We start from the raw sequence: 15,456 nt of genomic DNA, 5'->3' as shown, positions 1-15,456 counted from the left end.
CTGAGATCCCTCAATCCTTTTCTGCCTAAATGAGGGTTTCCCAAAGGACATCAGAGCCAGTCAGGGGTGTGCTCAGCAACAGTGTCCCAACACATGATGGCTTAAGATAGAAAAGACTCCATCTCTGTCTGCAAGTTCTCCTGAATACCACACACCCAAACAACTTCAGGGAGAGCAGGAGAATATATCTCAGTGTACTCTGGGCCAGTTCTCCTGTGATTTTCCAGTTTTTCATTAAGTCTTGATGCTTAGCATGAAGCCATACCCAGGATCACACAGGTTTAACAGTGGAATGAGGTTCAAATTTGTCCTGTGTTTTATGCACGGAAACCTTCATTTTTAGAAAATGCTGGAAACTTTTTTCCTAAGGCACTATCCTCTCGGGCATCCTTGCCTCCTTTTCATTGCTAGTTTCTACACAAATGCAGGATCTTTGGTGCTTAGTCACTCTACTGTTCCTGCTGTTTATTGCCTCCAACGGGCATAATTCTCTGCTTAGGAGACCTTTGTGATTTGCTGTGGAGGAGCCGTGGGCTGTTGTCATCCCGTTTCCAGGGGGCAATAAACAGGAGCAGTCAAACTTGCATGGAAGAAAGATTGTGCGATTATTCAGTCATAAAAAGAGGGAAGAAAAATAGAGATATATTGCATGCATTCTTATTTGCACATCACACAAGGATGTGCAAATTGCTCTCAAAGAGAACTGTGCTATGAGGTAAAAGAGTTACCTACGCAGCACTTTGCTGCTGACTCGAAGGGGGAATTCACCTGCCTGTGCCTCAGTTTCCCAACACAAATCAAAGGGGTTGTAGCTCTTCCCATCTAGCTTAGGTGCTTTCAGGACCAGGAATTTATTCACATCCTTACAGGACAGGTCAGGAAGGCAGGGTTGTGAGTTTGGGGATGATACAGGGAAAGAAGTGTTTCCTGGGGTTGACAGCTTGTGTTTTCCCCCTCTTCTTGAATGAGAGCAAACATTTGTCTGGGAGGAAGATCCAGAGAGACCACACTAGTCTTAAGATGGATAGGGCTGGTATTAGTCAGCCCATCACCACAGTCATCTGCATTATGGCCTGAAGGTTAAAAAACATCACCAGAGAGAGCCCAAGCCTGTCAGGAAGGAAAAGCCCCTTTAGCAGAATGGAAGTGCTGCCTACATGCAGACACTGGCTCAGAAGCCAGTGCTTTTGAGGGTTTCCTTTTAGGGTCTGTGAGACTGAGTATTTCAGTCTACTGGGACCAAGTCATTAGGAACTTCATGAGCCCAAAGACCAGAGGAGATTTCCAGCTCATCAGCACTGAGGATTCTTCCCACAGGGAAACCCAGGCACTCACTACCTTTATGGAGGTGTTCAGCTTGTGGCAGCATCCATCCCTAAAATGCTCCCCCACAATAAAATGTAATTACAAAACTCTTTAACTACATAAGCTTCTAAATCAGTTAATTATCTTGGCAAGAAAATGTGTATGGTTTTGAAAACTCCCTTTAATTAACATAAAGTGCATTAGGAAGCAGTAGATCTGGGCCATCACTTGGATGTAGCAGTCTCTCACTCCTTGTGCTCCTGAGGCCCTGGGAGAGTATCAATGTGATGTTTAGGCTCCCTTTCAAATACTGTGTCTGGGCTACATGCAAGGCCAAGACCTCCTTTTCAGGACAGTTTCCATTCTGATGTACTATCGGGGGATGCTCCTTAGAAATGCAAGGGTCAAAAATCAATTCCTGTTTCCATGGGTGTAAATCCACTAACTTTTCTCACTCACCGCTCTTCTATTTCCCTGTTCTTTCATTGTCTGCACCATGCCACCTCCAACAGCCCTGCCTTTAAATCCACACTCCTCTCTTTCTGATGGAATCTTCAGTTCATTCACTGACAGACACTACACTTGTGCCTTGTGCAAAGGTGCAGGGAGAGGTCACCAAGGAGAGTGACACCTGCCAGTGGAATCTTTGTGCACTTATTAGCAACAGTTGGGAGCTTTCTTGTGTTTCTGATGTGCGTTGGAGCATACTCAAGGCAAGAGAGAAAGACAACACAGGATCTTAACAGACTGTGGGTCAGCCCAGTGTTTTGTACCTGACATTTCCAGGCAAATGTGGAAGCCTACTGCCTTCTTCTGTGAAAGTGATGTGGAGCCGGTGCACATGGTGGGTAATTCTTCAGCACAGGGAGACACTAGGATGTCCTCCTGCAATGTATTTCAGTGTGCCTTTCTCTGATCTCCAGTGTCTCTGCTCTTCTCAAGACCCATTATATGCAATGGAGATCGCTTAGGAGGCACCTAAAAAGGTCTTCTTCTCATGTCTGTGTCTTGGCCTCTGCCAACGTGGAAGCTCACCTACTACTGATGAAACAAAGAAGGTTAACTGGCTGTAAGCAACTTCACTACCTGCACTGTACTTATGCAGTATGTGTGTATCTGCCTGCTGATCCAGAAGCAAGCTGCTGTAGATGGGGAGGTTAGCTGGGCAGCCTAAGATATTAAATCCTAAGATACATACTGGTAAGAATTTGGAGAAACAGTCTCAAATGTCCAAAATGTTTATTATACTGAAGGAGAACTGTTGCTCAAGAAGGATCTCAGCTCAGCACAGGATTCACAGTATTCATAGGATCAGCCTCCTGGACATCCTGGTGTGGTGTATCCATGCATGACCCCTTTATGCCAGGTATGGGTCCTCCTGCAGACAGACATTCAATCTTCCCATACAAAACTGTTGCTTTTTTCTGAGTATGGCAGTGTTGTGCCAGATGATGGTCCTAGAGGGAACATCCTCAAGTGTCACTGTGTCTGATGATGAATCCCAGTAACTAAGCAAATGCCAGATGACATGCTAGATCCTTTCCATTCACCTGGATTTGGAGAGCCAGGAATATGTCTCAGGATCGGCCCCTAATGGGCTTGTTTAACAGCATTGTTTTTTCTCTAAATCCCCTGTCAGACAAGTGTAAGCTAGTTCTAGGACTGTTGTGTGTTGCTAAAATAACACACATGTGAGAATGCAATTAGAGACTTGAAACAAATTTGACTTGACTTAGGAGAATACTGGAAATATCCAGGGGACTTTTGATTACATACTTTTTTTTCTTTTTTTTAATGTCTAATTTCCAGGTCCTTTTAGGCTTGCGATTTCATGACAATTACAACATTCCTGGATAGTTAAAACCACTCAGCATTTGGCTGAATGCCTTCTGAAGATATCCTGAAACACACCATCTATTGCAGCTGCTCTATTCCAGTCACAGTTCTGACTAGTCATCCAAGGGGACAAGGAATTCCTTTTGTAGGAGGTAGTGTAGGACTTGTTACCAGGAAAGCTCCATATTTGAGGTTGTCTAGTCCTGAAGAGAAGTGCTGTGGCATTGCAAGTTTGAATTTTAAATCCAGAGCCTAAAGGAGGAAAGGTGGGGGCTGTCCTCATCAGCAATAGTATCTTCTTACCCACATTCTCCTGCACATTGACTGGCCTCAAGCCTGCTTGTAGGGAAGGCTCAATAAAACAAAGACCTGGATTTCTTCCTGAACCCAGGGAAAAAGATGTGCAGTTGTACTTTGCTTTGCTTGGGGTCCTGTTGCTGGACATGACTGATTTTTCAAAACAGAACCAATCCTTTTCTTCCCTTTGTTGAGAGCAAGCTGCCATGGAAGTAGAAAAAATTTCTCTGTATCAACTCAGAGACAGACCATGATTTTTCCAGGAAGAGAGCAAGTGGAAGTTCAGTCCCTGTTTGTGGAGAAAGCAATAGCACAGGAACTCCCTGTGTGCAGAGTGTGATGACTTGCTCCAGTCCAAGACAGTACATATACCAAGGCACAACACAGTAGAAATTATTTGTGATCTCCTCTGAGAAGATCATTCCAATCAATACGTGGATTATTTCTGAATGTTTAGAAGATGCATAACCCCCACCTGCTCAGCCCAGCTTTCCAGCAGCAACATCCTTTGCATCAGCACTTTGCAACTGCCCAGAAAGAAAGAAAGACCCAAAAAAAAGTGACAAAGCTCCCTCCAGCCCCTGGCTGCATCTGCCCACAAGCTTCCTCAACTGAGTTATGGTAATTACATCACTTGAGATTTCTTTAATATCTCCATCCGGGAAAAAGAACTAGAAAAGTCTGGCTGTGACAAGCAATCAGAGGGTACTCAGCTGATGAGCAGCTCCCCATCACTGAGAGAGCAGTAGGAACCTTCGATGTATTGGATTTAAGTAATGGTTTGCCAGAGGGATGGGGCCCACACCACGGCAATCAAAGCTCCTCCACACCATTAAGGAGCTGTAAGTGGAGCAGGAGGCGCAGTGCAGCTATTGACCGAGTAGGTGGGCATGAAAATGGGTTTAGGTAACTGTTTACTTCCTGAGAGATGGAAAACACAAAGGAATGTTTCTCTGGCAGCTTTCTGGCTCCCTGATCCTCTCTGTCCACATCAGCATTTATATTGTCTGTCTCTCACGTGTTTGTGCACAATGACTGGTGTGCTGAGATCGAGCTGTTCAGCTGCAGTCCACATAATGCTTTCCTGCTTGCATTTGCCCTCTCACTATCTCTGCCATTTTTTTAAAATCCCTGACCCAACAGCATGGAAAAAAAATTTGCTGGTATGATTTTATATCAGGCTGCCACACAGGCAGATCAAGTATTGATGCAGCTCTAGCCACTCTTTTTCTTCCTTCCTCCACCCCCTCTGCACCGAGCGATGGCTTGTACAGAGAGGTGAAGAGGAGGCACATGAATAGCAATACTTTTTTCGTCCTTGTTGAGGGAGTAGCTAAGGGCAAATGGGCCCACACTGTGCTTTAGATAACCAGTGTTAGAGTGTCTGCTGTGAGACCGACCTGCAGCCTGACACCTGAATCCTTTTATAACGAACAGGCCTGCAGGTCTGCACCAAGATGCCTGGATGTCTCCCCACCTAATTTCCCAGTCAGTAGCTTCGATGTAAGCAACCAAGAGGAACGAGCTCTCCACTCTTAGCTGACTGAGTTGTGTTTTTTCTTCCTCTTTCTGTACCTGAGGAGGGCAGAGGTAGTATCTGCCAGAGCTGATGCCTCCCATACTTATCCTCCCAATGTTAACCTCTTGCCTGTTAGTGGGCTCAAGAGACAATGGATCAAAACTCCCAGAAATAGGCCCTTCTGCAAAAGAAGGTGCTGCCCATCATTTGCTGCACATTGCTTCTTGTGGAGCAAAATGAGGAAGGCTGAACTGGCTTCCTAACAGCTCCTGACTCTCACTGGGATCTCACCAAAGTGTCTTGGGCCAGCTCTTTCCAGTGCAAGTGTTTTAAGCAAGGTGCCTTGATCCATACCAAGGGGCCTAAATGCAGCATCCAAGTGTGAAAACATTGGCAGCTGTCCCATTTACCAAAACAGTAATAATAGTACCCACTCACCTCTGGAAAGCATAAGGAGCACCTCCAATTTATTATTTGTTTTATTAATTTTGTCACATTTATCAGCCATTCAACTCTCTGGGCACACAGCCCATACATTAAAACCCAGAGATCTCCTCTACCCTGAGAATATCCTTTCTGTAAAACCAGGCATGGGCAGGAGAAAAGGATGAAAGATGCTTTACACAAGCAAAGGATGACAACAATATTTTTTTCTCCAATTCTGTTATTGATGGAACCATTCTGAAAATGTTGGTGACACCAAGACAAGAAGATGAGAGCAATAAAAAGCATGGGGGGTGGTGGTAGAAAGCCATCCACCAGCCATGTAGCATGGACACAGAGGCTCGGCCTCTAGCCAGCCTGTCTCACACACAGGAAGTCTCTAAAATGCTCCTTCCATTATTATTTCTCTAATGACCCCATTAGACACATACGAAATTCTGAGAAGCCTTAAATATATTGTAGACAGCCACACTGGCAAATCTGCCCAGCTTTTCTGAGGAATGGCAGGCTGCCTTGATGAATGTTTTAAAGCATCCCAATGTGTAATTTATTTCCTGGAAATCAATTGTATATGCTGGTTTCATTTTCCTGTAGCAAATAATCAGTCTGCTCCTTTTTAATTAGGTAACAACATAGATTCCTCTTCTAATCATGACACGGTGGTTTATGCACGTTGTGTCTTTTTCTACGGGAAACAATTTCAAATCCTTGTCCAGGGTCCAGCACAGCTTTTAAGAGACATGAGGTTATTTATCAGTGGTATTGCCTGGGTCACTGCCAATGAAGACCTTGTGTACAAGACCAGCTAGAGAACCCAAACTGGTGCGTGCAATGGCCTCCTGAGGGAGAAGTTTAAGGAAGAAACCAAATTAAGGAGACTGAAATTTCAATGGCATTGACATGATGTCAAACCCAGGCACCAAGAGGTGTGTCCCATCTCACAGGTATTCACTGGTTCCTGAGCTGAGACATTGCACTGACATTAGCCATATTGCAAAGACTGACTGTATCGATAATCTGTATCAATAATACTTGTGGTCCACATCAAACTCAGCACCTTTGTCAGCTGTTCCAGCTGGAATGGTAAATAGCAAGCCCCAGTGGAGACCTAAGTATCCCCTTGCATTCAGAGGCTGCATGGGTCTGCATGGACACATATAGTTGGATGGTGTGGGGAAAGCCACTTCTGCTGATGATTGCAGAGAAAAACTAATGGCCTCCAGCAGCTGCTACTTAAAATTTTCTAACAGGCTGAGAGAGTAAAAACTATTGGCCTTGGCATCCATTCATTACTTGCAGCAAAACTCTAATTAAGCAATAGTGTTCAGTCATATTTACCCTCCATTGGGCTACAAGGAACCCATATTTCTACTGAAATACATGCTACTGAAACAAAACAAATCTATCAGCAAAAAATGCTGCTGGAGTAAAATGTAATAATAATATCATAGCTATTAGACCGTGAAATCCTCTGCAACAAATTAATCTGCTAGGGAAAAGTTTGTTGGTGGGATTTCGGCTTCCTGCTGGGAACCTGTAAAACCCGCACCACTCCCCGAGACATCGCCGCACTCGCGGCCTCTGCCTCCTGCCCCTGGAAGTTCCCGTGTGTCACAGGTCCCCGCAGCGGCCGGTGGGAGGTGGAAACCCGCCCGGAACACGCCGGGGCGCAGAGGCTTCGCCGCCTTCCGGCTGCCCCTCGGCGGCGGGGCCGCGTTCCGCAGGGCCGGTGCGGGGCTCGGCAGGGCCGGTGCGGGGCAGGGAGGGGGCGGCGGGCGGGCCCGGGCGCAGCGCCGGCGGAGCCTCCGCGCCCCGCCCCGCCCCGCCCCGCGGAGCTGTCCGCGCCCCGTGGTGCTGAAGCCGCAGCGCCCGCCCAGCCCCTTCCCCGCCCCTCCTCCCTTCCTCCGTGGCGTGGGCTCTCGCAGGCAGCCGGCAGCCCGGGGCATCAAAGGTTGGGAAGGGCTCCATTCCTCGCTTTGATTCTCCCCCTCTCACCCCGCCTTTTTGCTTCTTCTTTCTCTCTCTCCTTTTTTTCTTTTTTTTTTTTTTTTTTTTTTTTAAGCCGGGGGAGGGAGAAGAGCGCGGCCACGTCCCACCCCTCCCTTCCTGCAAATCCCCGCTCGCACTGCAAACAATCTGCCTTCCCCATTGCATCCAAGGGAGATAGCAACAGCAACATCATCACGGAAAGCCGGATGGGAGAGCGGAGAGGAGGCTGCTGCTGAGGGAGGAAGGCACACACGCACACACCAGCTCGATGTTGCCAAAGCGGTAGGAACCGCACGAAAAATAAGCCATGCTGCCCCATGTGTCTGGCGCATTGTGCTCCATCCGAGCCTTTTAGGAGGAAGAAGAGAATTATCTGCTCGGATTTTTTTCCCTGCCAGCGAGAGTGCGACAGACTTGCGATGGTTGAATGTCAATGCCTGTGAGAGAGAGCAACAGTCAGAGCAGGAGGAGGACAGAAGGGGAGGAAAATGAAGGTGGGGACGGTGGTGGAGAGAAAGAAGGAGCCTCGTCCAATGCATCAAAAGGAGGTCCCTGCAATTGCTGATAGAGCCCTGACCGCCTCGCCATCCACAATGGTCTGTACAAGCTGCCAGTGCGTTTGATGACGTTCCTGTTTTGTGAAAGGAGGAAAGGAAACGTGACCATGTAAGATCCACGTTTCCCCGGTCAATTACATGCGAAGAATAGATCCGATTTCGACGTGGGTTTTTGGTCCAGGATGGTAACAGCTTAGGGAATAATACAGCCGCCTTCCCTCATCAATTTCGCTCTTTTTTTTTTTTTTGTGTGGTCCAGACAGCTGCTGGAATAGAGAAGGTCAGAATATATAAATATATATAAAATATATATGATATATATATTATATATATAGAAATATATTTGTCTCAGTACATCTGGGATTAAGCTCGTTGAATGCTAATCATTTCTTTCCGGACTTTTAATATTTACAATGAAATCTTTTACAGGCAACGGTAAAATCTGAAGCCACCTGGGAGTACAGTGTTGAAAACGTAGGGTGTTTTCCCACAAACAATGTGAAGGTCTTTTTTGTCAAAGAGGCAATTTTGATAATAACAGCTACCAGTTTTGCATTTTGATAGCCAGACCAGCTGCTATTTTGTCTGGATGCACACCGGGATTCTTGTGATCGGGTTTTACTTTTTAATTGAAAAAAAAAATTATTATAAAATAGAAGAAAAAGGAAAATTACTTGAGATGCCAAATACTGTCGAGAGAACCATATTCTCCCTCCTCTCCACACCCACCGGAGACGTGGACCCTTCGTTTTTACAGGCTTAGGAGTTGCGAGAGCTGATCGGGGGCTTTCTCCCGAGCCCGCCGCCTGCGCCCCTGAACCCTCGGGCGTGGGAGATTTATTTCCTCCTCCCGCTGATTTCTAAGCAAACTTGTGGAGGGGGGGAAAGGATCCCCCGGCAGCACAGAGTCGGGTTTTTTTTTCTGGTGTGGATTTTTTTTCAATTGCCGTCCCCGCCGGGTTGCAGCGGGCTGCCGGGGACTTGGCCCCCTCGCCCTCCGGCTCTGCTTTTGTGCGTTCCCCGGCGGCCAGCGCAGCCCTCCCGGCACTGCGGCCGCCGCGGAGCCCCCCCGGCCGCGGGGCGCCCGGCTCCTGCCCTTTTCTTTCCCCCCGTGCCCGCCTGCCAAGGAAAGGCACATGTTAATACCACCCGGCGCGGGCATTTTCTGCTACTGCTGCTGCGGGCTCCTCCGTCCGAGACAGATGTTGCGAAACCAAGGCCTCCTCAAGTGCCGCTGCCGCATGCTCTTCAATGACCTGAAGGTCTTCCTGCTGCGGAGACCCCCCGCGCCGCCGCCGCCCTCCCCGCCGCCGCCGCTCCCCATGCCCGGCGGCGCAGAGGCGGCGGCGGGGGCCGCACCGCCCGGGGGGCGCGGGCCCGGCTGGCGGGCGGCGGGCGGCGGCGGCGGCGGCGCGGGCAGCCCGGCTGCTGAGGAGTGGGGCAGCCCCGCCGGGGAGCCGCCCGCCTCCCTGCCCAGCAGCACCTCCTCGGATGACTTCGGCAAGGGCAAGGCCGAGGACCGCTACTCGCTGGGCAGCAGCGTCGACAGCGGCATCCGCACCCCGCTCTGCAGGATCTGCTTCCAGGGGCCCGAGCAGGTGAGCGACCGCGGGCGGTGGGCGCTGGGGCGGGGGCCGCGACGGGCCCGGTGGCAGCGATGCTCCAGCCTGAGGGAACCGGGGCCTGGTGCTTGCGGGGGTGTGTCCCTGTTGCCCGGAACGGGACCCCAAACTCAGAGGGGGCTCTGCCTTCTGCCCGGGCCCCGGGCTCCAGGATTTTGCACCTCGGTAGTATTTTCCAATAGGTGTGGGGTGGAGGCGTGCTCCATTCTTTCTGCTGCCAGCCTTGCCCCGGGCACTCATGCCCAGCGTCAGAGCCGTACAGCTGTGGCATGGGAGGAGGGACACGCTGACACCTTCATGGAGCAGAGCACATCTCAGCAAGGGAGGCTGTTTGGTGCTTTGTGGGTACCCGGTTGCGATGATTCCAAAAGTGATGCAAAGGAGGAGTTTAATGTGCTCTTTGCTTTTAAAAATACAACTTCAGTCTGTACAAAACACGTGGCAGGAGACAACCCCACTTCAGTGGTTCCCGGGGGATGGCTAGTAGGAGCTGTGCAGGTGCTCCACTGCTCCCATGCTCCCAGTTGCACTATCTGCAGGAGAAACACGGCTGGCTACAATTGTACCTGCTGAAGCTGCAGCCTTGAGATGCACCGTGGTACAGATTGAGGTTAGGCCAGTGAAGTTTCCCTTCACCACACAGGAGAATGAAACAAATGCAACCATAATAGAACATAAGATGCTGCCCTAGAGCATTATTCTCCATATTTAATGACAATTAAAAGCATCTTGTGTATTTTCAGGCTGGCAACTTCCTTACAGTGAGGTACGCAGCAACATTTGTACCTGACATGACACAGCTTGCAGGTGCAAGGAAGGCTGCAGACCTCTGCTTGTGGGATCAAGCCCATATGCGCAGATAACCATTATTACTCAGGATAATTCCATTACCGGTCATAATAGGGGATCCTTGCATAAGAAAGGGTTGGAAAGTTCAACTTGACTATTTCTATTTTGGGGACAGATTCTGGCATGTAAGGTGGTACATTGAAATCTTATGCTGAATGGATTTTACCTCAGGTCTTCTTTCCCCTTCGTGGACCTGTGTGCTCTGCTAAGGAGAAAGGCAGTTCTCATTTGAAAGTGGCTGTGCTCAGGTACACATCCTGCCTTTCCCAAAGTTGCCTACACCTGTAATGCAATGATTGTGCCTTCCCTTATGTTAGTTTGAGGATAGTGGCGATAAGTGGGGAATGGGCTTCCATTCTTCCTTGGGAGAAGCCGGGCCTGCCACCAACCGATCCCAATATCCACAGCCCTGCTGGATGTGTCATACCAAGGGTTCCATAGGTCACAGCTCAGTATTAAATGGACTGTAGCCTTCTCTAATGGTTTATGCAGCTGGCAGATAGCTGTGAAACACAGTTTTCACCATAGGCTTTCAGATGGGAGTGGAGGAAATAATTCTTTTTTGGAGATACTGTATACCTTCCTCTCTTGCTTGTCTTGTCCTTGTCTCTTCTAAAAGTTGGAAGCCATGCAATTCACTTCCTGGGAATTTGCATTATTTCACATTTCTAGTACCCTTCCCTGGCTTGCCATTCTGCCTGTGTACACAAGACGTAGCACCTGCGAGATTGGCTTACATGTCAGAGCAAATAGAGCCTAAGCAGAATTAAAATAGAGGTAGCTTGCTTCCTTGGAAAACATTAATGCTTGAAAATAATTGGATGCTAATTTTCACACTGAAAACCAGTGTAGGTTGCATTGTAAAACTGAGACTATTTGCTGACCATCTGCCAGTGTACCTGAGTGAGGAGCTGAGCAGACGTGACTGGCATCTCATAAGACTTTTACCAGGATTTCTCTTTTTTGATTCTCACAGTTCCTGACCAATACAATAAGATACTTGCAGCTGGGTTCTGCTACTTGTCCTTGAGCAGTAGCTTATTCCACAAATAATTTTTTCTTCATCAGCATGGCTTGAGAAGTATTTGAAACCTTTTGCCCTGCAGCAGCTGGGAAACACAGGTCATTATGGAAGCCCACATTGTGGGGTTTAAAGCACAGCCAGATCCTGACACAGCTTCCTGGAAGTACAGTTCAGAATAACTGAGCACTGAATTGGTGCAGCTGATGTCAAGACCCACAGTTTGGTTTATTTGGCCCTTATGTCAATAAAACTCCAACAGGGCTAAATCCCACATTCCTTGTTCCTTTTTGTTATGGTGTTTATTACTGATTTAGCCTTTTATTTCCCATTTGTTTTACAACTCAACAGCTGACCAAAGACTTTCCATGTTTTGGACCCTCACAACTGTAAAAGTCGTAGATGCACATTCTTCTATACCACCCCTGCCAAGACCATAATGAAAATTTATCTGCTTGGAAACAAAATATAATTGCTAGTTCTTTACTCTGCAGATTAATAACAATGACAGATCTAAACAGTATTTTATTTACCTGTCAAAACCATCTGAATTTGCTGCAGCTGTGGGCAAATTTGCAGGGCTGCATCACAGTAACAAGAACAAAAGCCTTCATTATAAATTGACTGTTAGGCGCTCTAAGCTTATTTACTCAGATAAAATGACAGTGAGTCTCCAAAAGATGTTTTAATCCTGTTTTGATGTAAAAAAAAATCCCAACCAAAACAACAGCCAAAAAGGTTTCTTAGTAGTCTGGCTTTGCAAGTAGGTTTTATTTAATATCTAATGCAAAATAAAATTGGTAGGGATTTTTGCTTTAAATTTATGATCGCCCAACATGCATGATACTTCAGGCTACTGAATTGCTTATATCTTAAGCTCCTCGTGTTGGTTTGTGGCTCTTACGGGTAAGGTGACTCTTTCATTTAAAAATGTACTGAAGACCCTAGGAAGGAGGAAAGCTCATTATTGTGAGACTGTTCTTATCCTTGCATGTTAGTCAAGAGAAACCATGGATGCAGGCAAGAAAAGAGTGGATCTGATGACCAGGGGATTGCAGCATCTGGGCTCCTGTTTTGAGGGCATGAAGAGCAAACTCTGCTCAGGTCTGACAGTTGAAAAAGGCAGCTGCTTTCATTGAAAATGAGAGCTAAACATCGTGAAAGCTGAGGGACTGAACTCAGCACTTGGCAATAGCATTTCCTTTCGGGGACTTGCTCGGCATTTTCAAAGGTTTCAATGACTGAACGTCCTGCACCATTGTGTCAGCAAATTCTGAGACCCTGGATTGAGCAGCAAAGCTCTGGGGAGAAAGTGAGAAAGAGAAATGCTGGAGTATTTTCTTCTGTTTTGCTTAATGCTTAGTGTTTGCAGAATTTTGTCTGCTTTCCTGGATCTCTGACAATGTTCTGCAAGAGAAAGAAACTAAGATGAGCTCCTCTCTCACAAATGTTTTACAGTATTTGGTATGATTCCAAGCTGAAAGCAAGTCATGGGGATTAGCAGGAGAAGACATGGGTGGAAAGTCCCTTTGCATCAGGGGATAAACTGTCTCCCCACGTCACAAGGAGTTAGCAGTACTGTGGAGTTTAGGATCTCAGAAGTGGTGCTAGCTGTGCTGGAAATAAATAGAAAAACATTCTTAAATGAAACTGAGATAATTTGGAAAGCCATATGTTTCAAGGTTTGCTTGTTACATTGTCAGTTAGAATATGTGCACATCTCTCCTTACCTATCATTTTCAGTCTGCGTTTCTCTATTTCTCGTTTTGGGGAAAGATACTGTAAAGATGAGATTTGAAAAATCAGTAGGGATAGTTTGGTTGGCTATGGAGGATCAGAGAGAACAGATTTCGGACTCTAACGTGCAGGCTGATAGCTTGGACTTAGTATTCAATAGAAATGCTCGAACATAGACTATTCTTCCCACCAAAGTCCCCTCTAGACTTTTGGGGCACCAGCTCCTTAATATGGGAACATGAAGACTTTCAAGAAAATTGGAAGGGAAGACAACTTACAATGGATATTAAGACATTCATTTCTATGTGATATGTGGTTGGGCTGTGGAGCTCCTTGCTGCAGGACAAACAAAGAGCTAAAGTTTAATGAAGGATTATAAAGCCATGTGATTATTATGGATATTTAGAGTCATCACAATTAATGATAACACTTCTGAAAGTGAAATTCATGCTTCACATCTGAAGCCAATCCAGAGATCCAGGTAAGACTGGCTAGGAGCAGGGCCCTGGGACTGGTGTCTTGCCCCACAGCTCACCAGCCTCCTGTGCCTGACCAGTGAGATCCACCCCTGCAGGTGCATGTCTGGATTTCATGCTCATGTAAGGTAATGTCTTCAGTGTGTAGGCACCTGCCATGTTCAGGACTTCTCTAGAATTAAGTTTACCCCAAATTACTCAGTCTGTAATAACACACATTTTTGGGGGCCATGTGTAGGATCAGGGAATGGTCAGTACCATTGCAAGGCTGGCCATTAGCATGTGTGTCTTGACATAACTAGTGAGAATCTCAACCCCTGCCTGGTATGGACACGGGCAAAAAGCATCATCAGCTCCCTGCATGGTAGGGTCTGCAGAGATGGCATGAGCTAAGGTCAGGAAATACTGCTACTTTACAGACTGGTCTCTCAGCAGCACAGAGGAGTGGAGGTGGTGTCTGGGATGTCTGATTTCTGCAAAATTGAGGAAAATGAGGTACTAGAGTGAGACAAAGAGGTAAAGAGGCAGTCTATGTCAGAATTCATGGCACAAGTATGATAATGATGAGTGAAAGAAGAAACAACTGTGCAACCAGCATCACAAGCACATCCAAAGCCCAGAACTTGGGAGTAGAGATGCTGGTATTTCATGGGGTCTGTCCAAACCAGCTAGAACATCAGGACACTGTTTTCAAACATATTGAATCATATATTGACAGTGCAGTCATTTTCATAGGTGTGTTCCCTCAGTATTCATTTACTTGATGTTGGAAAACAGCCAGTCCTGCTAAAACCAGAGAATAGGAGATACTGGGCTGCAGCTGTTCAGATTTCAATCAGTATGTTGTAATTTATGATAGAAAGGAAGAGAGGATGCTTCCTGTGACATTCAGTCCACCTCTCTGCCTCCCAATCTTTGAATCTTAACACCTCTATAGCTACTTCTCCTGTTTCACCTGTGCCAGGATCAAATCTGTACTGTGCAGGCAGAACATTCTTGGCTTTGGCAAAAGCTTTGTTTGAGCCATCAACTGAATGGAGCCCAGGATGTCATCTATTCTAGATTTAGTCGCTGTTGCCACAGAGTTGATTGGCAAAGCTCCCATTAACTTCAACAGCAGAAGTGTAGGCATCCAGTAGCAGGGACCTGACCCCTGTATTTCAGTAATGTTGTGCACACAGCAGGGCTTCTATAAATAATAGTGAAAGCCACTAATCCCATTGACTTTTAATTGCTCTGGAAGACAAGGTTTTCACCTTTTGTGCCTGCTGAAACTCTGATGCCTGACCCATTTATTTCAGTGCCACTAGCCAGCCAGAGCAGCAGTTTTTCTTTTCTTTCACTTTTCCCCATATAAAAGGCTTCGTGAAGGAACTTGTCTATGTTTGTGTCACTGTTTCTTAAATATACATTTCAGGCCATGATTAGCAGTGGTTGATGTCAGTTAGTGACAGAACAAGCGATGCAAAAGCATGTAGCTCCATTGTTTGCCTCTGTAGAGTCACTGTTATTTCTACAAAGGCAACACTTGCTTCTCGAAGGGCTCTGTTCATACAAAACTGAATTGCATTCAGGTTGTCTTTCAAGCAAAAATTCATTCCCAGCAAGGACCTCCTCTGTGGCAGCCTTTTGCTCACATTGGTGTTTTTCCACTCAAGGCTGGCCCAGTCCAGAAGTCAGAAATGGTTGTGCCAAAAATCCATGATACTGCACGTCCTATATGTCTGCTGCACGTCTCCATTCCTCCTAGGCCCGTAGTAAGACAATAAGATGTACTGTAATTGTTAGTGGTCCATATTTGTGG

General features: G+C 46.8%; 1 protein-coding gene across 1 annotated transcript in view; it reads left to right on the top strand.

Moving 5' to 3' along the window:
- Positions 1-7,298: 7,298 nt before the first annotated feature.
- MARCHF4 (membrane associated ring-CH-type finger 4) overlaps positions 7,299-15,456 on the top strand; it is a 105,748-nt gene continuing 97,590 nt past the window's right edge. The window contains exon 1 of the mRNA XM_039555278.1: positions 7,299-9,545. Within this exon, the coding sequence (XP_039411212.1) occupies positions 9,084-9,545 (462 nt within the window). The 5' untranslated portion in view covers positions 7,299-9,083. The remainder of the gene's footprint in view (positions 9,546-15,456) is intronic.

This window comes from Corvus cornix, chromosome 7, assembly GCF_000738735.6.
Source record: "Corvus cornix cornix isolate S_Up_H32 chromosome 7, ASM73873v5, whole genome shotgun sequence".
NCBI classification, from domain to species: domain Eukaryota; kingdom Metazoa; phylum Chordata; class Aves; order Passeriformes; family Corvidae; genus Corvus; species Corvus cornix.
The sequence above is the reverse complement of the archived record's forward strand: the minus strand, read 5'-3'. Positions and strand labels throughout refer to the sequence as shown.